At 44.0% G+C, this 21,659-nt stretch overlaps 2 protein-coding genes across 7 annotated transcripts in view; one reads left to right on the top strand and one right to left on the bottom strand.

The window, feature by feature from the left end:
- The window catches only part of ssrp1a (structure specific recognition protein 1a), a 13,023-nt gene extending 9,822 nt beyond the window's left edge, over positions 1–3,201 (bottom strand). For 2 of the 3 annotated variants that reach the window (XM_030396790.1, XM_030396792.1), the window contains exons 1-3: positions 3,100–3,201; positions 2,186–2,267; positions 1,301–1,486 (exon numbers count right to left, since the gene is read on the bottom strand). In XM_030396790.1, the coding sequence (XP_030252650.1) occupies positions 1,301–1,486; positions 2,186–2,239 (240 nt within the window). In that variant the 5' untranslated portion in view covers positions 2,240–2,267; positions 3,100–3,201. Of the gene's footprint in view, positions 1–1,300; positions 1,487–2,185; positions 2,268–2,761; positions 2,878–3,099 lie in introns of those variants that run through there. The other variant, XM_030396791.1, reaches the window with a different exon arrangement.
- clcf1 (cardiotrophin-like cytokine factor 1) lies at positions 2,381–21,659 on the top strand. 4 transcript variants are annotated; one of them, XM_030396794.1, is made up of 4 exons: positions 2,381–2,502; positions 3,356–3,445; positions 16,914–17,068; positions 18,050–21,659. In XM_030396794.1, the coding sequence occupies exons 3-4, from the start codon at positions 16,952–16,954 to the stop codon at positions 19,316–19,318; spliced, it is 1,386 nt and encodes a 461-aa protein (XP_030252654.1). In that variant the 5' UTR covers positions 2,381–2,502; positions 3,356–3,445; positions 16,914–16,951; the 3' UTR covers positions 19,319–21,659. The 4 variants fall into 4 exon arrangements, with proteins under 4 accessions (XP_030252654.1, XP_030252655.1, XP_030252656.1 ...); XM_030396795.1 differs by lacking the exon at positions 2,381–2,502 and adding an exon at positions 2,910–3,006; XM_030396796.1 differs by lacking the exon at positions 2,381–2,502 and adding an exon at positions 2,940–3,006 and having other exon boundaries at positions 3,359–3,445.

Below are 21,659 nucleotides of genomic sequence, written 5' to 3'. Positions count from 1 at the left end.
GCCTCGGCCAGTGACAAACTACACGTGTTATTAACATGAGGAGAAGTGACGTACAAGCCTGTACAATCACAGCTCCATCAGCAGTCATTTACAGGTCAGCTACGTAATATCGTCTCTGGCAGAGATTCAATGTGTTGCTCGAGGACACTACAGAAGGACAGATGCATCGCAGCTTCTGTACAGCTCGCCAGCGGCTAAACCTCAAGCCAACTCCCGATTACCGACACTGGCTGTGGGATAATAAACAATGACATCACGCCCTGAGCTTCGGGACGAGAGGATCCATCTTTAAAAAAAATACACTGATTAACCCCAGGAGACGGAAACTGCAGGTTATACCCACTACTCTATACCTCCATCCCAGTTGCGTGCTGACATTCCCCATACACTCCGAGCAGCAAGGAAAAAAAAATTATGGTGATAAAAAACAAACATGACCGCAATTTTTTTTCTTGTCTGTCTTCTTAGCCAAATTGTTTCTGTGGATTGATATAAACACTGACTCACATGAGCCGATGATTGCACTGTTTATGGAACACACATGCTAGCACTAGTTTCCCTCATTAATCCCATTAGGAGCCTCGGAGAGACGAGCCGACTCATTCACATACTTTTGATGGCAACGCACATACAAACACGCACACACAAGCGGTGGCCTTTTTCGCAAGATGGTAGCATTTTTCCGTGGAAATGTCAGACAAGGGAAATTGTTTATCGGTGGTCCCCCGCTTGCGTTACATCCCTCGTCATAAACACGGCGCTGAGCTAACCAGGACTGTGTGTCAGAGTGTAATATTCCACTGTTGCCTTGTTCTCTTCCAAGTAAGGTAACAACTATTTCCCAGAAACAGAAAAATACAATGACAGAGAAAGATTTGGAGTCTGTTGAGGAATTGCAATGGGAAAAAGAAGGACGTCATCAGACTAAAGTTATTTATTTTTTATTTAGCTTTAGTCTTTGAATGACGTCCTTGTTAGTTTATGTCATATTAAGTCAACCTCATCCTGTTTTTGTTAATTTTTGTGTGTGAAGGACAAATAAAGACAGCATTTTATGTGGTAAGTTAGCTGCTCAGGTGCAGTGCATACTGGGCTGCTGTTTATGATCGCAGGATGTTATTTTCTCATCTTAGTCACAGAAAAAACAGTCACTGTCCTTCATTATGAGTCATAGATTTACACTACATCAGAGCCTGGTCAACCTTGTAAACCTAAAATACTGTTAAATACTTGATTCACTGAAAATTTAGTCTGCAGGTATGACATGCACATAATTTTCTTTTTTTTTTTCTGAACTCACTGTGTCCCTGAAGCCGTCATATTTGTAGACATGTCCTGAGCTGGTGCCCAGCTTGATGCCGTGACCTAAACACACTCGTCTCCACTGAGCCAGGTTGAGCTCACTAGCTGGGATGCTGTCCACCTTTCCAGTCTTGCTGCTCTTATAAACCACATTCTGTTTGCTGAAGCGCAGCCGCCCGTCATTCTGCAGAGACAAAGGAAAGACACACAGACAGTCAGACACAGGAAGGAGGGGAGTTGACTAAAAGATGAGTCTGCTGACAAAAATGTATGAATAGTTTAAGCAGTTTCTAAAAGCAAAATCAGCGAGATGTCACTATTCCAATTTCTCTTAGGACATAAATGCAATGCAATCAAGTCGTCTACTTGGGTTCTGGGAAGATGCATTTGTCACTTTCCAAATTATAGACCAAATTATTACTCAACATTATTAATAATTAATATAATGGTTAGTTGCTGCCCTAGTCCACAGGGATAACTTCTTAACAACAATGATCACGCAGGAAAAAGACATGTCATCTTTGCCCTCAACACAATTTACAGTAAAGAAACAACTGTGTCCAAAGCTGACAAAAGATAAATAGATTTTTAGAGATTTAATCTAAAACTTCACTGATGTATTTTTGGACTTGTACATAATCCTGTACAGTGCTTGCAAAGAAGGTCACTTATTTCAGATTCTGGCTGTTGTTGCATACTCCATGTTGTTTTTTTAATTACATGACTTTGTGTTTGTACGTTTCACCTTATTTACAGAGTAACATCATTGCTTGGCTAGTATTGCGTATTTTCAGCCTGTGGTTGTGCATTATTTTGAACCGTTTTCCTGTATGGTTCCTCTCTGTACATCAGTTTAGAGAGCACAGGTGTTGAGGATACTGACCCAGGATCCTTTGACCTCCTGGTAAATCTCGTTGAACTCCAGTGTGTCTCCCATCTCAGCTACAGGCGATGACTGATGCTCTCTGCACAGGAGGAAAAATCCATAAGACAGAATCAAACATACACATATCAAGCATTAAAAAAAACAACAACTGTGTTTTAAGCTGCATTTTGAGTTTGTGATATAAAAGGTCCCATTTATCCCTGAAAGAGTTTGATGCTGATGACAACATGGTGGTCAGGAACGCAGTGACTAAGGTGGCTTAACCAAAAACTGAGTCAGACTCAAGGGAAAGGGAGAAACCATCCTGTGTTGGTGTAAGTTAAACACTAAATGCCGTATTTTCCTGTTTACTTTTGGTTTTGTTCGTCATATTCGCATTTCTGACTGAGCTAACCACCGCGCTCACACAGTTTAAAGCACCGAGCACAGCTAGCTAACAGTTTACGTTGCCGACCGTTAGCTGTTAAAATCCACGCAGGAAAGTTTAATATTGCAGATATTATTTTCCTCCTACATTAATCAGTTAGTAACAATCAGTCGGCGCTGTTGTTTAGACAAAAAACGATAACTTACATCCATGCTGCGCCACTAAAACAAAGCTAGGCTAACTTGCACTGCACCAGGTGCGCTTCTTTATTCAACATTGCTGCACTGAGTCGCGACTGAGTCATAATAAAAGCCGACACGCGGTACAGCACCGCCTCGGAGAGAGGCAGCGTACATCAAATCGAGCGATCCAGCAGAGCTAGGCCGGCGTAAAGAAATGAAGTGATGTTCAGAGTTAATTTTGCGAGCGAAGAAGCTGCGAAGAAACGCACGTACGTATCCAACACTCGCTTGCTACTTACAAAGATCCTGGAATTAGTTTCTAAACAAGCAATACGATGCAATTTGAAAACTTCATGTCTTACTGTCAATGTGATGAGCGGCTTCGCCTGTTTCCCCGCGTGTAGCATCGGGAGCTAGCCCTACGTCACCGGAAAGAATCGGGGGCTGTTTGTATTTACTTCCGGTTTGGCAAAGGGTGTTTTTTTTCTTCTTCATTTTAATCATTTATTAAAGCCTTCAGCGGAAAGTGAAAAGCATTTGGTGCATTTAAGGCTCAACTGTTTGAATAATATTTGAACTATGGAGTTGCTAATGGTAACTTTTAATGTTTAAACACAGAAGGTTGTTAGAGACCGCGCGGCGGAGCAGACTGCAGTGGTGACGTATCACCGCTGGATGGCACACGACACATCTGGTGAAATGGGCCAGGTATGATTCTATTCTATTCTATTCTATTCTATTCTATTCTACTCTGTCGTATTCTATTCTCAATGTATTTCAGTTGATTTAAAAAATATATATATTAATCCAAAATTGTGTAATATAATAGTGCATGTAGTGCATAAGTGTAGGGGTAGTCTATCTCTGGTGACAGTAAGAAGTTGATATAATTTCTTTTTACTAACTTGCAGTCTATGCAGGCTGGTGGTTTAACTTTAAATGTAGCATAGTTCAGAGCAGACCTTATGTGAGGACACTTGGGATCAGATAGGATGCTCATAGCCAGATTAACCTCCTAACACAACTGTTCCTCTCAGTCTCTGCGCACAGGTTTTCAACTGAATTTAGTTACTTGATTTAACAAATACATTTAAGAAAATGCGCAAAAGTAAAATAAGCAGAATGGCGCCTCAATATATTAAATCAGGATCCATTTTGAGGGTCTTGTCGTGTCAATCAAATTGTCAATTTAAATCGGACAAAACCAGCTAAAACAAAGTGAATTTGGAGTTGTGGGGCCTCTGGAGAGTTTAATACAAACGCGTCAGGGTATCTGAGCGATTATGGAAGAATTTAACAAGAGGCCCCGACTCCCGAGGAATTATTTGCAGGTCGGATCCAGAACAAATTGAGTATCAGCAGTTGTTACACCTCTACATTGTGCGCGCGCGACCAAAAAAGTGCGCGTCTCTGTGCGTAAATGTGCGTGCGCTGCCGCTGGTATGCTGAGTGACAGCTGGATTTGAGAGAAGAAGATCACTGTAATCCCATTGTCAATAAAATAAAGTAAGACCCGGGGAATGAAAGGAGAAGAAAAGACCCGGCGAGGAGCAGGCAAACACTTGTCCTCATCCTCGGGAAGAGACGAAAACAGACGGAACATCACCTTATAGGGACTCAGTGTTTATCACTCCTGCTACTAGTTTATTGGAGGCCTCTAGTAAAATATTCCGCACAATCATCTCACTTCGTTTCGGGATCTTTACTGATATAGTTAAGCTGCGTTTTCCTTTTCTTTTGTTGTTTTTTTTCCTTCTATCATATTTTAAATGTTTTATTTTATTTGTCTTGAAATCATTTAAAGGTTATTTTGGGCCTTGTTTTGCGTAAAAAAAAAACCCCAATGTAAATTATTTATTAGAGATGTCGGAATGGAAAAATGATGCTTAAATAGCCTACATGAGAAGAAAAGAGAGCTGGAGATAAAGTAGTCGAGAGATCATTTTTAATTCCCTGTTTCTCCGGATGGTTTGCGGACCGTCCCGGCCTGCTCTCCACTGATCCGGCCGGACTCGCACCTTGTTAGAGGGGGAAGCAGATTTGAGATCAAACGGCTGCAGTCAGATTACGTTCAGGAGGATGATGAGCGGATTTAGAGAGACAGAAATGAGTTGCGACAAGTCCCGTGGTTCAGCGGCTCTGTCAAGTCGAGCTGCGATGCGTCAACGCGGTGAATCACCAGCACCCGAGGAGGAGGATAACGACGGCAGGAGCGAGACAGGGAGGGGAGGAGAAGGAGCAGAAGTGGAGGAGGAGGAGGAGGAGGAGGAGGTACAAAAAGGCTCCGCCGTCAGTCAGTCTGTCACACAGACCACACAAGTCAGCGGACCGTCAATATTTCAGCTCCATCTCCTCTGACATGTGATAGTGTGTCTCTGATCGCAGCCAACACCTCCGGAGTCGGACGATCACATCGACATCACCTGCATTTTTTTTTTCTTCCTCTTTCATCATCACCCTGACGGAAGACAGCACATCAGACTGAGCCGACACTTGATGAAAAGTTGTTTTTGTTTTTTTTAAGAGAAGCGAGAGAGAGAGAGAGAGAGAGGGAGAGGGAGGGAGAGGGAGAGGACGTCATTATTATCATCGGGTTTATTTCACCTCTCACATGTGTCAGTGGAGGAACTTCTGAACGGAATAAAAAAGGAGAAAATGAAAAAGTGCTGCGGAGGTAAGTAGCCGGCATTCATCCAAAACTCCTTTTGAAGGTTCAAAAAAACAATCATCTGAAAACACTTTTTATTGTGTTGCTTTTTTTTCTTCTCGTAAATCCGTTTAAAAGTTGGGAAAAAGCAATTTAGAAGTGTCGTTTCTGCTTTTTGCCCAACTGTCTAAATATTATCCAGTCTTTCTGGTTGAATCATGCAAAGGCCTAAAGCAGGAGAATTTAATAACAAACAGGCTCTTATATTACATCCAGTTGTTGTCATAACACTGGAAAGAAGACTTCATCAAATCCTTTTTAAAATTCTTTAATATATGATTTTTTTTATTCAAGCTTTTTAAGCATCCAGAATTAGTTGAAAGGAGGTTGTAAATCCTTTCTTCAGGTTGGAAAATTTATGAAGACGGAGCAGATGCTCTCGGCAAACGTCAAAAGGTTTTTTTTTTTCGAGGAGATAACAGAGGCAGAAAACGATTGCACGCATAAGAAACTTTTATTTGTTTCAGAGATTTTTTTATTATGTGTTTTTATGATAGTCCAAGAAATGTGAAGGCAATGTGAGAAGGATTAGAGATTAGCGGACCACAAAAAGAGAGAGAGAGGGAAGGAGTACAAAAAAAAAAGACGGGAAGAAAATGTGTGTGTGTGTGTGTGTGTGTGTGTGTGTGTGTGTGTGTGTGTGTGTGTGTTAGAGTGGGAGAGAGAGAATGGGCTCTTATTCACAGTAAAGAATGACAGGGGTTTCGGGGGTCAGAGACAGCTAAAGCCCCTGTCTAGTTAGCTGTCACCGATATGAGAAAGTACATGATTCACGTTAGTCAGGGTGTGAGAGGACACACACACACACACACACACACACACACACACACACGCACACACTTTTCCCCCTGGGACAACTGGTGCGGCTGCTGCTCCGTGTCTATGAAAGCAAGAGAAAAGGAGGTGAAAGAAAGGCGGAAAGAGGGGTGAAATGATGAACAAAAAACTTCCTCTCCCTCCTCCTCCTCCTCCTCCTCTTCCTCCTCCTGCCATCCTCCCCTGTCCTCCTCCTCCTCCTACTCCTCCTCCTCAGCCGGTCTAGGTGGTCACATCATGTGAATCGTCCGGCCATCAGCAAATTTGGTGTAACTTTAGAACGGCAATAAACAGAGAGCTGAGTTCAGATGGTTCCCTCTGATACTCAAATTTTATTAACACAAAGCTCAGCTGTTGATGACACACACACACACACACACACACACACCTCCACAGGTAGACACACACACATAGATGCACAGAAACATGTTTTTCCTCCCTTCGAAATACCCATCTCCCTTCCTTTCTGTCTTTCTAACACACACACACACACACACACACACAGACGAGGCCTGTTATTGCTGCGAGGGTTGAATTAGTGTCGGTGTGTTTCAGATAAAAGCGTGTGTGTTTGTTGGACCAGTGAGCTCAAACACGCCGACCGGCCCGACAGGAGGAAACAACGGAAGAGAGAGAGAGAGAGAGATAGAGAGAAAAGGGAGGAAAAAAGCTGAACCTTTCACATCTTTTGATTCGCTCAGCGCCATCCTCGATTCTTCACGGTATATATACACGGATGTCAGGAGGATGTGTGCAGGGTTGAGGAGGTTGCGGGGGTGAGAGGGAGGAAAGAGAGGTAGGGACAGATAAAAGTAAATAGAGGGAGGGAGAAGGGGAGAGGAACTGGCGGCAGAGGGGTTAATGCACTGCAGATTCCCGATTGACAGAAGTTAGCAGCACCCAGAGGGGAAGAGAGGGAGAGAGAGAGAAGGAAGGGGGGGAATGATATAAAATGAGTCGGTCACGCTTTGAACAGTTACACATGCTGTTTACATTTTTCCCAAATTAACATGGCCCCTCGCTTCAGAAAACTCTCCCTCACCGGCTCCCTCCTCGCTCTCTCCTTTTCCTCTCCCTCCTTCCTTTCAAATCCTCTCTTCCTCCGTCTCCTCCTCCTCCTCCCCTCTGTTTCTATCCTTCAAGACCCTTGAAATATCTTCCCTCACGCGCAGACCCAGATTCAGAGACATTATCGCAGTCGTACCAGTACTCCTGTGAGCGTCCTGCAATCAGAGCCTCACCCTCCTGTTGTCCTCGGGTCAAATTTGACCCGTTTTCAAATTGTTCACATCAGAAATATGGATTTCCTTGAACTCATTACCGTGAAATTAACATGGACGGCCCCATGAAGAAGTGTAAACAAATAACCGAGCTTAGCTAAAAGATGCAACAGAGAACTGAGGGATAATATATCACTTGTGTTTTTATAAACAGTCAAACCCAAACCGGGTCAATTTTGACCTGGCACGACAAAAGACGCATGGTTGACGGGCAGACAGCCGGAAGGTTTAAGAAAATATCATCAGCTAAATTCCTTTAAAGCATCGTTTACGTTGTGGTGGTTATTCAATTCCTTTTGCTATTTTAAATAGCTTCATAACAGTGTCTCTCAAATGATCTGTCTAAATGCAGTGGAGTAAAAAAGTACAATATTTCCCAAGTACAAAGTGGCATTTATAGAAACACTCACACAGATTGATAAGTACGTAACTTTAGTCAGTCACGCTGGGTTATAAAAATACCGATAGAGACACGAGTCAGACAGCTCGCAGCAGACGATGTGTGTTAGACTCGCTGTCACAACGACATAAAACGACACACACTCGAACAGGACGTTAGTGGAGCTCAGGAGCTCGCTTAGCCACCGAATGAATAGAAAACACATGAATACAATCATGAAATGAAGATCTGAGTAATGCACGTAAAGTAGATAAATGAGGTGTAAAGCATTTAACAAAACCCTTTACGTGAGATTTGGAATAAAATATCTAAGGCTGCAACTTTTTTCAACGTTCTTTAGTCGAGAGCGTCAGAAAGTAGTGAAAAGTCCAAAACCAAGAAGCCAACAAATCAAGATAAATATAGGTCACCCTTTGTGTGGGCTTCAATGCTGTTATGTCTTAATCTACGAGATTATGTTTGGTAAATTAAAACGGAAGTTTTTCAGTCATGATCTCAGGTCGCACTAACGGCTTCAGCTCAATCCTTCCGTCAGATCTGAGGCTGGTAAAAGGAGCCTGTTCCGCTCTGGTCCTGGGATGATCTGCGGGCCAGGCTTAAACTCGAGACGCTTGTATCTTTAAATATATTTAATTGCAGAATAATGGAAGTGGTCACTGCCAGCTGCAGCTGCTTTACATATGCCTGAAATACTGTTGCTTTGTCTGTTCGGTGTAACATGAAATGTATTTTTTTGTTCTTGCTGCTGCTGTTGTGATTTGATTTGCCCTTCATGCTGCTGCTTTGTCTCGGCTAGGTCTCACTTTTAAAGGGGATTTTAATCTCAACGTGACTTCCAAGTGAAGGTTATGTATTAGGCAAAGAAGCAGAAGCAGATCCTCACATTAGAACTAGAGATAATTTTAAAATTTTGCCCGGAAAATGTCACAAACAACTGATTTATGATCAGGACGGTTGAACTATTAGCTGATTAATTGTTTCAGCTGCTGAAAAGTTCAACCTCAGAAATGCCAGAGCAGTATAAAATACTTTCCACCGCTGTTTTCCTCCTTTTTTCTTAAAGCAGTGACTGAAATTCAGCAGCACGCTCTCGTCCGATTCTCCTTTTAGGTATTTTTTTTTAAGACGAAGCGAGGAGGTGGAGATGGGGAGTAGCCGGGGGTGAGGGCAGCGGGGGAGGAGGAGGGCCGGGGGTGGCGGTGTTAAAATGTAAATTAAAAACCGAAGGTCTGAAAAAAGATGAAGGAGGGGAATGAAAGACGTCGATGGAGGGAACGAGTGGAGCCAATTAACGAGAGGAAGAGAGGGGAGCGGTAATTAGGGAGAGAAAGGAAGGAGGCTTTGAAATGGAAGTTTGATGTTTCGGGAAGATTTAGGGAGAGCGGGGGGGACAGATGGAGCGACAGAGAAATAGAAACCAAACATGGCGATAAAGCAAGGAGCGACTGGAATCCACAGATTAAAAAAAAAAAAAAAAAAGACGTGGATGGATTGGCTTATAAGGTGAAGAGGGAGACAGAGGACGCAGAGTTTACAAGTTGCACAGAGACTTTCTGGGCATAGACATAATTTTTATTGGGTTTTTTTTTTTTTTTTTCAAATGTGTGTTTTCCTTCGCTTTTGTTTTGGGGTCATCGATGTTGTTTGGCAACCCCAGTGTGTGTGTGTCCAGTGCCAAGAGGATCAATTTGAAATCCAGTCTGAACAAACTCCAGAGGGAGGAATCTCATGGGACAAGTGATGGGGGGAAAGAGTGTGTGTGTGTGTGTGTGTGTGTGTGTGTGTGTGTGCGCGCGCTTGAGTACACAATGGTTTGTTTATATGTATTTATTCAGTATAAAGTCAGTGCATAAGTGGGTCTACACTCCAGCGCACAATCTGGATTCATGTGTGTGCACGTTTTGTGTTTTTGTGTGTGTTGAGTTAGGGAAGGAATGCGCATTTGATTGAGTGCAGATTGTACATAAATCTGGCCTTTAACTGTACACAGACACACAACACCGACCCTGACCCCCAGACTGTCAAACACCCCCCCCCCCCCCCCCCAACTAACCTCGCCGGCAGCTCAACGCCTCCGTCCACCTCCACCGCGGCTCTCTCCTCTCAGATCAGTCTGTTAATGTGTGTTTATTCGCCCCCCGGGCATCCTGCACAGGTGTGTTTATGCTTAAGTGTTATGACAGAAGGCGAAATCGCCAGCAGGTACAGCACAGCGGAATAATTAAAAAACTATGCGAGATACAAACATCTCCTTTGAGTTTGGCTCCGATAGGTCTTTTTCTGTCAACAAAGCCACAATGAGCCTGCAGCTCTGTCTCTGACACATTGGTGAGATGACAACAAAAATGCACGATGAGTCAGAGGAATCGAAACACATCCTGAGAGAGGAAAGTGACAGTTGAGACGTTGAGAGAGTGTCCCGATATAAACATGTTGACGATAAGCATGATATTAAAAAAAAAACGAGGTATCGATATTGTGTTGCTAATAATCAAGCGCAGATGTCAGGCATGTGTATCTGTTGTTCATCAGGTCATCTGGTCGCCTTTTCACAATTCATTAAGTGTGATTTCTTCAACTTTATTTCTTACAGTTATGGTTACAGACTCTCTCACCACCTCTCTAAACTCGCGTTTTTAGGGTAATTTATTTTGACTTAAAGAGACAAAACACACAGTAAACAGACTTCAAGAGGAATTTGACTGTTAAAAGTAACTCACTGTCACAGCTAATCACGGTCATCCCATTCACTGGCTTCAGACTGTTCGTAATAATGAATAATGAACTGACTTAAAGGGTACATCCACCAATTTTACACATTAAAGTGTGTGTACAGGTCTTGGGAAGCACGGCTGCACGTGTGGACAAAAAAAATAGTATGAAGCATTTTTTGGCTCCAGGGGAAGCTGCATGAAATCTGATAAACTGCCTTCAGTGTTGACACTCAGTGGCTAAAGTGCATTGTGGGTAATGTAGGCACCAGGTTTTGAAAATGCAGTCCACTCATGGCACTCTTGAAACACCTCTGGACTTATTATGGACAGTTTATAAACAAATGATCAAAACTGATACAGCAGAACCAGAGATATCAACTTCTTCATCCTTTTTAGAACATTACCCACAATGCAACTTACCCACTGAGTGACATCACTGGAGGCAATGTATGAGATTTCATGCAGCTTCCTCTGGAGCCACAAAAGGCTTTATGTAATTGGTGTTGAAATTATTGGTGTAGAAATGTAAACATTTCTGAGTTTGAATTTATTTTACAAGCATATCCTACGATATTCTTCATCAATTGGAAGTTCCTCAGGTGCCGGGACGAGTTACAAGTGCAAAATAGGGATGCAAAATATCATGGTTTCACAGTGGCACGCATTTACTGCGGTTATTATCTATTATGATGACCTTTTAATAGAAAGAAAACACAAGGATTTTTGGTTCAACACTTTTTATAATTTCACAAAATATTATGTGCTGCAAGAAATAAATCTTGAAATAAACTTAAGAAAAATGTGTATTTTTAATGAGACCAATACAGTGGAATCCAGTACCACAGATTAAAAAAAATGTACACGGTAGCTTAAGAGAATGATCAATTTTCATATCACTGAAAACACTAAAAAAATATAATGCTTTGACTCTAGTGCAGAACTTCAGAAGAAGACTGTGGGATGATGTGATTAAAAATTCTTGACAAAGCTACTGAGTGGACCTTGAGTTCTAAAGAATAGGAAGGAAAGAAAGAATGTCACAGCATTAAATGAGCCTAAAATAACAAACTGAATTAGTTTGCAAACAAATGAAACTACATAAAGAGTCATTTTATTCTAAATTAGCCAATCCATTCACTTTTTTGTTACTAATATAAGATTTTGTTTAGATATAGCTGCTTTGCGGCTGTTTTTCCAACCGTTTGATGAAGTCTGTTGTTCCTTACAGCTCTCAGAGGTTCCTGATGTCTCTGATCTTTCAGTTTCAGCTGTTGTGGGAGGTTGATGGGAACAATTAGATCTTAAAGCAACAAAATGTAACTTCCTGGAGAACCGACGCAGATACAGACGCATGAGGTTGGCAGTTAAGGTTGGACGCCAATCCAAAACATCAATATTTGACGACCTGTGGATGACACTCAATATTCCCTCATCACTCACCACACATATATAGTATCCGACTCCACTCGAGGGACCACAGCATGAATCGGGGAAGGATACTTCAATCCCTCTGTCCCTAGCGTTGTTTAATATTGTGCTGTGGGTGTAGAGGCCCTCTGCACAGTGGCTTGAGTCGGGGGACGCAGCCTGCAGCTTGTTGATTTGGTTCTGGAAAACCTACCGCGGATGTTTTCGGCTTTTTCCCCCAAATCTGACTTCAAGCTTAGATTAACGCTAAATCTTTTCAAAGTTTTACGACTTTTGCTCACCAAAAATATGCCATGACAGTACACTGCAGTCATCCCAATCAAAGCTGCGCTGGAAACGATAAACATCTTATTCGGGCCAAATTCATAACATCTTCTACATACTGATGTTTCCTCTCCGTCGAAGACCTCTTTCAAGTGGTTAGAGTGATGGAGGGCAACCTCTTTTGGCACTGGAGCGAGTTTTTCCTGGACCAGACTGGAGAGATTAACTTGCACATGGTTTTCCCACAATACCAAATTCTGTTTAAGTGCTTGTTTAAAACCTCAAATGGTGGTGCATGTTGGGAAAGATGAAATACTAGTATGACACCCACAAACGCTGGGTCACTGGTTTACCAAAACACCGTCTGGAGTGTAAAATGTCAAGTGTGTTACAAGGCCTCCAGACACAACCTCGCGCCCTGAAATTCAACTCTGAACCCCGAACCCCCGACCCCGATGTTTAATTCGGACCTGTGTGGTGCTCAGGAGCTCTGGCGCCTGATCCTCGTGCTGCTCTCTGTAATGCAGATGGCAGCCAGACCCCAGAGTGCCAGATTTGACTTTACAGCAAACACGCCGTAGATAAAAAACATGATCTGTTGAGAATAATGGAGCTCCCCTATGCGTGCATGTGCGTAAACCTAATAGGTATGTGTAGAGAGTCACACACACACACACAAGCGCACAGAGGCAGGTCACGGTCGGCCGTTGTAGGGAACCCCTGTGTTGCCGTAATGCAATCCTCCCACGGAGAATGTTCTGGTTTCAACCCTGCCCCGAGGAGTGTGCTTCCACTGCCAGGTACACAGCCCCGAGCCTGCAGGGCTCTCCTTGAAGTCAGGCAGTGTGCCGACTACAGTGCAGTTACTCAATATAAAACTATATAACAACAACACAGCTCCGGGTTTCAGTTATCTCAGTTTACTCGTACAAAAGAGCGGTTGTTATAAGCCGCAGCGCAGGATGCTTTAAGACATGTCAGCCCTCAATCACAACAACAAGAGACGTTCACGTCTGGCAATCATCTCCGAGCATGTGGCTGCAGACAAAAGGAAACGGTTTAGAACCGTTTGGGCTGATTTTTGCCAGGGAGAATTTTCTTTCTCTTTTGTTTTAGTACCTGTTTATCCCTCCCGAACGCGACCTCTTTACGCACAGTGTGTGTCCCGTCCCTTCGGGGCTGTTTACTCTGAGAGTCAATGATGTCGTGTTGATTTCGGGGTGTTTTGATGCTAATGGAGGATGCTTGGAGGGATGAGCCCGTGGCTTGATGAGCTCCAAATGTTCAGTTGTCGCTGAGAGACGCTTATTGCTTCTGACAGGTGATGAGGCTTTTGCGGTTTGAGCAGATCGGGGGAGGCTTGGCTGACGGGGGCTGTCCTAGTTGACTGATTTCAAGGTGTGTGCGTGAGCATGTGGGAGTTGGCCCGGCCCAACCGCAGTGTTTTAGATAATAGTCTGTGAGGAGGCTTTGATGTAGCCGACTACTCGGGGTCAACAGGTAGTGGAAGAGTTACGAGCTATGAAGGAGGCGGGTTTTTAAATCAAGCAGCTGGGGGGTTGTTTGCTCAGGTTTTGTCCACGTTACTCAGACGGGAAACAAGAAACATTTCTAACCCTCAAAAATAAGTAATAGACAACGCTGAATACAAGGACTTTATTTGCTCTTAATAAGTCTATAAACAAGTTCCATTTATCTCACTAAAATGCTCCTGTCTACATGGTTGTGTCTCATATTAAAGGTGTAATGAGATGGTTTGGCTAAAAATCAAACCAGGGGATTTAAACTCAACCTTTTCAGTGAGCTTGGGCTTGTTCAGCTGGTTTGGACGCACAATAGAGACACTAATAATATATGTCATCACGGTTGCTCGTCGTCACCCGTGTCATCATTACAATGCGTACAACGTAATCATAGAGATTAACCGTACTTGTCAGGGTATTCTGATGATTTGTTTTCTTTCTGATTACTTCACATGCTTTGGTAAAGGTTACAGAAGACAAAAATAACATCAATTATAAAATTTTTTCTTCTATGATGCAAAATAAGTGTTGTAAAAAAGGAGCACCAGAAGTCATACAAGAGCAAAAGTGTGAAAATATTACTTTGGTAAAAGTGAAAGTCCCCCATACAATTACATATTTGAGTGAAAGTCTTTAAGTGGCTGATATTAAATGTGTCATGAGTAGAAGTACAAGTACATTTTTCATATAGTTACACGTTGGATCACTCAACTATCTGGTCCGATCACCAGCATTCTTCAGTTGATTTTTTTAATGCGATTGCAAATAAATAAAGAAATTCATAAAAAAAAGAAAGAAATACACGACTGCTGATTCAGCTCACTTGTGTTCCTCTTGCTTGTGAAGATAGCTGGCATGGTTTCGTGTCACAGCTGCTGGTGCTGACCGACCTCGGGTACTGGGCAGGACTTTTGTGTCGCTGTTCTGAAGTTCTGTGGGCTGTTGAGCCCGGTAGGATCCAAGGAGACGGACGAGAGAAGAGAAGGGAGAGGGAGGCTCGGTGGGAAGACAGCCCCGGTGAGAGACCGGCAGAAAGAGTGAGAGCAAAGATCGAGCCGTGGTTTTTTGTTAGCCTGGGCCGGCTGTCCAGAAACCACTGGTCTCTAAAATAAAGTTATCAAATAAATGTTATGGAGTCAAAAGTATAATATTTGCCTCCGCAATGCAAAGTGAAAATATAAAGTAGCAGAAAATACTCAAGAAAAGTGCCATAGAATGAAAGAAACCCTAAAATGATACTTATATTCATTACTTGAGTAAATGAGCACGTAATGTCTTGCTTACTGTAATTACCACACTTTTATTTTATTATCTGCGTGACACAGCAGACAATGTATTAAGATCATTAAGTTTCTACCCAACCCTTTCTGGGAGTGCATACCGATACGTCAGATGTAAGCGGCTGAGTCAGAGGAAAAAAGGTGTTGACTGTTTTAGGTCAGAACTTGTTTTCTTAGAACCACTGAAAACGTGTTGAGCATAAATGTTTATCGAGTGTTGAAGCCGCTCACTTAAAACCTCTTTCTCCGCCTGTGGGGCCCCGTCGTGATGGATAGATGAAAGAAACAGAGGAAAAAAAACGGGGGCAATAGTGGGAGAGTGGGAGAGCTAATCGGGGTTAATTGGCTGCTGTTATTTTGACCCCGAGGCAGAAAAGAGATAAGAGCGCCGAGAGGTGAAGAGGAGGGAAAGTGGGAGGAGAAATGGGGAAGAAAGGACAGTTTGAGGGCAGGGTGACTAGTTTCGGAGGCGAAGGCTTTAAATTGTTGAGGCAACAGGAGGCCCAGGAGGTGAGTCAGAGAAAGTCAGACTCCTGATGGGGTCACAGCACATTGCGCAAACCTATATTTCACACCTTTTTGAATGGCAGCACGTTTTTCACCCATGGTTGCGAGCATGAATCACTGCCTACTGTCCGAGCGCCAGGATGATGGGCGAGGACGGAAAGGGATGACGGAGAGCAGAGACGGCGAGAAAGAAATGTGTGTCACGCTCGAGCTGAAAGGGGCAGCGGAAGTGTTGAGGGAGAGTAAGAAAGCAAAAGAGGCAGAGAGCTCGAGAGTGAGCGGGACAAAAGCGAGGTGGACTCACATCAAGTCCCTTAACGCTGAAAGCCACCTTTCAGCTCCAATTTTCTCTGTTTGAAACCAGAAACAGGGGCACTAAGAGGTTTTCCGATCTTACAACCTCCCTCTCTGTCCCTCTCACACACACCAACACACAAAACACACACACACACACACACACAGACACACACAAACTCAAAATCGTTGTATACACCCACGGGGAAGCGGATTTAATCCACGTATAGGATTACGTCTACAAACAGTCTCACAAACACTCACACAAACACTCGGAAACATAAACAAGAAGTCCACAGCAAACATACAGCTGATACAAACACATTTATGCTGGCGACTGTAAAGAAAGCCACATGTCGGTTTTTTTGGGGGGATATCAGTCAGGAATGAACGTGTGTGTGTGTGTGTGTGTGTGTGGCTGGTTGCATTGAACATAGGGGCCATTTGTCTGACTGTCTGAGGCTATTAAGAGAGGTTTTATTTGAAGCCAGAGTAAACCTCCGACAGTCAGAATCCTCTAAAATTAGATTGGAAACGGAAAAAGCTTTATTGGCAGTGTCAGATGACTCCGACCTGGCAATATGTAAACACACGAGGCCATCGCCATAGAGACAAAGAAATAAACCAGAATATTGTTAAAAAAATCTCTGAAATCCTATAAACATTGTGATGGTGCTGCGACTGGAAACTGTTGCTCGAGGGTGATTTTTGCCTGTTGAGCTCTCGAATCATCAAATTCATTAAAAAACCCGGCATCCAAGTCAAATAATCACAAAATGTCTGTGAAAACATCGGCTTGAGATGAATTACGCCTCGCTGTTATGATTACAAATACCTCTGCCGAGCGTGTTAATTATCACTCGGACACCCGTGAGTTGCGTGCCATTAAAGTAACATCTCACTGTGTCTTTGCCTGGATATTAATCGCCCTCTCGTTTTTTTTTCCCTCCAATTTCTCCACAGTCCATCAGCACCAGCTCTTCTTGCTATTGGCTGCTGCCATGGCGACGGCACTGGATACCTCACACAGCCTGGCCAGTGAGAGGAGCTCGATAGAGAGCACGTACGAGCTCACCAAATACCTGGAGTACCAGCTCAAGGAAATCAAAGACATATATGTGAGTCCTTTTTGTGTGAGACAATCTTTTATTGAAAAGAAAGAAAGCACACATTCAATATGTTTTATAATAAGAATGTATCAATAGAAAGTAAACAATCAAGACAATGTGAAGCAGGTCTCTGTCAGGGATGAATTTGTGGCTTTACACAGCTTTAAAGTGAGTTTCAGCTCGTTGTTTAGCCGTCCGGTCCACAACTTTACTGTTTTTCTTCTCTCGCACAGCTCTCATGGTGTCAGTTTTGGAGAAAAATAACACATAGAAAGCCCACAGTTAACATCCTGTTTCACACTATATAGCAAACGGACACATAGTGGAGCTTAAAGCAGCTGAAGAGACGGATATTTCCTTCATGAGATGGTGGAGACCCAAAACAGAGCTAAAAAGATCAGGCTTATATTGATCAGGTGGACAGAAACACAACTCCAAACAATTGGTAGTGTTGCTCTGTAGCGTGTTCAGACTGATAAGTTCAGCCTGAGTAAACTCTAATATGAAAATCTCAATGTTGTGTTTACAACTTGTTTCTACGTAGGTGGCCAAAAGAGATTATCTATCGCAGGTTTAAATAATCGGTTTGTAAATACACCTATTGCAGGTCTGGTAGAGAGTTAGGAGCAGTCAGGTCAGATCAGACTAACTCGTAAGAGAAAACAAAGCCGAGCTGCAACGTCTTTCTTGTGAACATCCGTGACGTTTCTGAGGTTGACTTCCTGGTTCCTGGTAACTTTGACCTGTTTATTTTCCCGGATTACTAGAGATATGACAGGACAGGACATGACATGACTTTCAGGTTAACTTCCAAACAAAGTGGTTTAGATAAACTTTCTCAACTGAAATCTGATTATCTGTTCACTGTTTCCTGACAATGCCCGACAATCCCTACAGAGGCTCCGTAAGGATGAATGACGGCACAAACTATAAGGAATAAGCAATAAATCAGATTCCGATAAAACCTTCTCATCCTTTCTTCTCCTCCAGCTGACCTATCTCGGCCCTCCGTTCAACGAGAAAGACTTCTCCCCTCCACGACCCAACAGTACGGCTCTGTCCCTGCCCAGCGCCGCCACCCGCCTTGAGCTGTGGCACGGTCTGGAAAACCAGGCTCGGCTCGCCCAGAACCAGAAGGCCTACTCCGTCCTGCTGGCAGCCGTCAGGGAGTTGGCCCGCTCCACTCTCTGCCCCTCCCTCAAGACCTCCCTGCTGCACTTCTGCACCGGCCTGGATGGGCTGCTGGGCTCCATATCCGCCCTGATGACCACCCTCGGTTACACGCTTCCTCCTCAATCTGCAGACATGATAGGCAGCGCTGGAGAGCTGCAGTTCCCTCAGAGGGGGGCAGGGGGCAATAGACCGGCTCCACTGATGAGTCAGAGCCTGTACAGGTCCAGAGTCAGCGGTCAGCGCAACAACCAAAGAAGAAGCGAGACAAGGCTGGCCAGAGGAGAGAGTGAGGACGGTGTCAACGTAGACCTGGTGGAAAAACGGAGAGGGAAAGAGAGGAGGAGAGCGGAGGCGACCGCGGCTGGAGGGAGGAGCGGCAGAACGAGGGAGAAGGGAAGAGGAGAAAGAGGGAGGAGAGCGAGGAGGGCAGAGCCCGAGAGCGGGAAATGGGCCGAAGATGAGGATGGAGAGGAGGAGATGGAGCGAGATGGAGGGGCTGAGACATGGGTAATGAGGAGAAAGTTGTTGAGTATCGACGAGGATGGAGAGGAGAAGGAGAGGCAGCCAGAAACCAGGGTGGTGGTGTCGTACCCGGCCCCAGATGGCTCCATCTCCCTCCGACAACCGACCCTCCAGACCAACGAGTACAGCTACAACCTGAACTCGTACCACCCGGACACACTCAGAAAAGAAGACGGGTTTATCGTAGAGACGACCTCCTCCTCCTCCTCCTCCTCCACTTCCCACCATCAACGTCGGCCTCCTCGCTCCCTCCTCTCCCCCACCCTCCAACCTCCCCTATCCACCCTCTCCCTCCTCTACCAGTTCGGAGCAGGTGAGGAGCACACCCTCCTCTCCCAGCGCGTGCCTCTTTCTTTACAAAGGGGCACCTCCCTCCTTTCCCCGCCTCTGACTCCGCTCCTGTCCTCCACCTCCTCCTCGTCCTCTTCGCTGCTGTCGGTGCGGCCGACGATGAACGACTTCGCCAGGAAGGTGGAGGGCTTTTGGATATTGCGAGAGCTGCAGAGTTGGCTGTGGCGATCGGCGAAGGACTTTAACCGCCTGAAGAAGAGACTCCGAGGCTGAGACGGCACGCCACGCACGCACGAGCGCCACATATCGGAAATCTATTATTTGCACAAAATCTGAGTGGGAACAAGATAAAAGCACAAAAAAACCACATTCATGCTTAGCTCGTTTCATTCATACCGTACTGGAATAACTGAATGAAGGAGTGCTTGGCAGGTCACCAGAAGTTCTAATGGAATATAACACACACAAAGCCAACACATTACCAGCACTGTCACCCGCCTAATGCACATAGCAGCTCATTCAGCGAGACACACTGAGGCTGGGCTGAGTTACCGGACTTCACGGCTCATAGACACACAGAAATACCACTCACTGTAGGTGGTTAGACACACACACACACACACACACACAGGGTTAGACTGACTGACAGGCAGAGAGACGGACAGAGCAGCCATTGAGAGACATTGCTGATTCAGTGACCCCAGATGCGTGAATCAGCAAACATTCACATCTTTCTCGAAAAAGGATAGAAGGGGAAAAGACAAAAGGAGAGGAGGAAATGACCGGAGGGGTGAGGAGGAGGAGAGGAAGTGGCAGAAAGGAGAGGAAGAGGGGAGGAGGCGTGAGTCAGGGCGATGAGCACTGGAAATAACGGGCAGACGGGGTATTGCTGAGTAATCAGAAGTCGGTCGGTCAGTTACGGTAACTCTACAACAGCGCTACACATACAGTCCACACACACACACACACACACACACACACACACTTATTGTGGCAGTCAGTGCCTTAACATCACTTCTACACTGCTTTTCATTCAGTGCTCGTTCATTTGTACCACTTTTTAACGACTTCGCACCGTAGCAAGAACTATGTAACACAGTCTTATTTAGAATAGAATAATTTTCCTACACAAAACAGCAGCTGTGTGATCTGTGAATAAAGGAACAGTCCAACGTTTTGGGAAATAAGCTTATTTGCCTTCTTGCCGAGAGTAATACGAGAACATCTGCACCTCTCAATGTTTGTAAGCTACATGTGAAGAGCTAGCAGACAGTTAGCTTAGCGTAGGGGAGTCAAACTCTCTCTAGGTGCCTTCGTGGGGACCGAAACAGGTATTTTAAGGCAAACCATGACAATTCCCAAACCCTAACCAAGTGTTTTTGTGCCTAAACCTAAGCAGAGCATAAGCACAGCGGTATGTCTAGAGAGAAATAGAAAATTGAGCCTAAACACATAAAAAGTTGGAACATAAAGAAAAGTAGATTTTTAACTTATCCATGGTTTTGCAGGGGTGATTTGTCCGTTTGATAAAGTAAAAAATAATTACAAATCCATTTTATGAAAGCATATTTCTGCAAAACCACAGATCATTTGGCCTTCTTCTACAATCTACGTCTATAATTTTGTATTTCTCTCTTGTCACAATGTGCTTATGCTCACATTTAGGTTTAGACACAAAAACCACTTGGTTAGGGTTAGGAAAACATCATGGTTTGGATTAAAATACCTCTTTCGGTGGCCACAAACAAGGCTGGAGATTGGCCCGACTACCCTTTAAAAAATATCCGCTTTCGCCGACAGGGCCGCGACCACAAACAGGCCACAACATACGACTGAATGTGTTGATTGGCAACAACAAGAGACGGATGCTGGCCCCGAACTACAATGAGCTCAACTCACTCTCCGCCGCCGCCGTTCCCCGCAGTGTCGTTCACTCGACTGGGTGTTCTGGCCAGCGTGATCTTCTTTTTCTTGTCGCCAACTATGCACTGAGCTCAGCGCCAGTTTCAGTTCATTTGGGTTAATAACAAGAAAGAGAGAGCAGAGAGAGATTAAACCCAAATTCTTCAGGGCTGAGGGTTGTCATTTACTGTCCATCCCAGTAACTTTACTCTCTTTTTTTTTTGGAAAGGCTCATATTGGATACAACTTCACCCTCTTGAACTTTAGCAACAAATCAAACATCACAAATGACAACCTGCGTCTGTAACAGTATCTACAGCTGGACTTCATTCAACGCCTCGCTTTATCGAGTTACAGTGTTTATGCTAAGCTAACGTAACTGTCTTCTGTCTCCAGTTTTATGGACTGCATCTAACTCTCAGCAAGAAAAACAAGTAAATTCCAAAATGTCGAACTGTTCCTTTAAGTTATATTTTCCTGTGCCTTGCATAACACGAGATCAAGACGCTTCCCATGGCAACTTACAGATGGCTTCGTTTCCCTCTTCAAAATAAACATGTTGTTATGTCTTTGCAATGTGCCTTGGGTGATGTGGCGGAAGGTTACGGATCATATCTCGATAATATTTATTGAACAAGATGTTTATTTATTTTTCTCCTGTGTGAAAATACTGTATGGTAACTCGAGAGAGAATAAATACTGGCTTTTTGTA

The sequence above is a fragment of the Sparus aurata genome, chromosome 18, assembly GCF_900880675.1.
Source record: "Sparus aurata chromosome 18, fSpaAur1.1, whole genome shotgun sequence".
NCBI classification, from domain to species: domain Eukaryota; kingdom Metazoa; phylum Chordata; class Actinopteri; order Spariformes; family Sparidae; genus Sparus; species Sparus aurata.
This window is presented reverse-complemented; position numbering and strand designations above follow the sequence as displayed.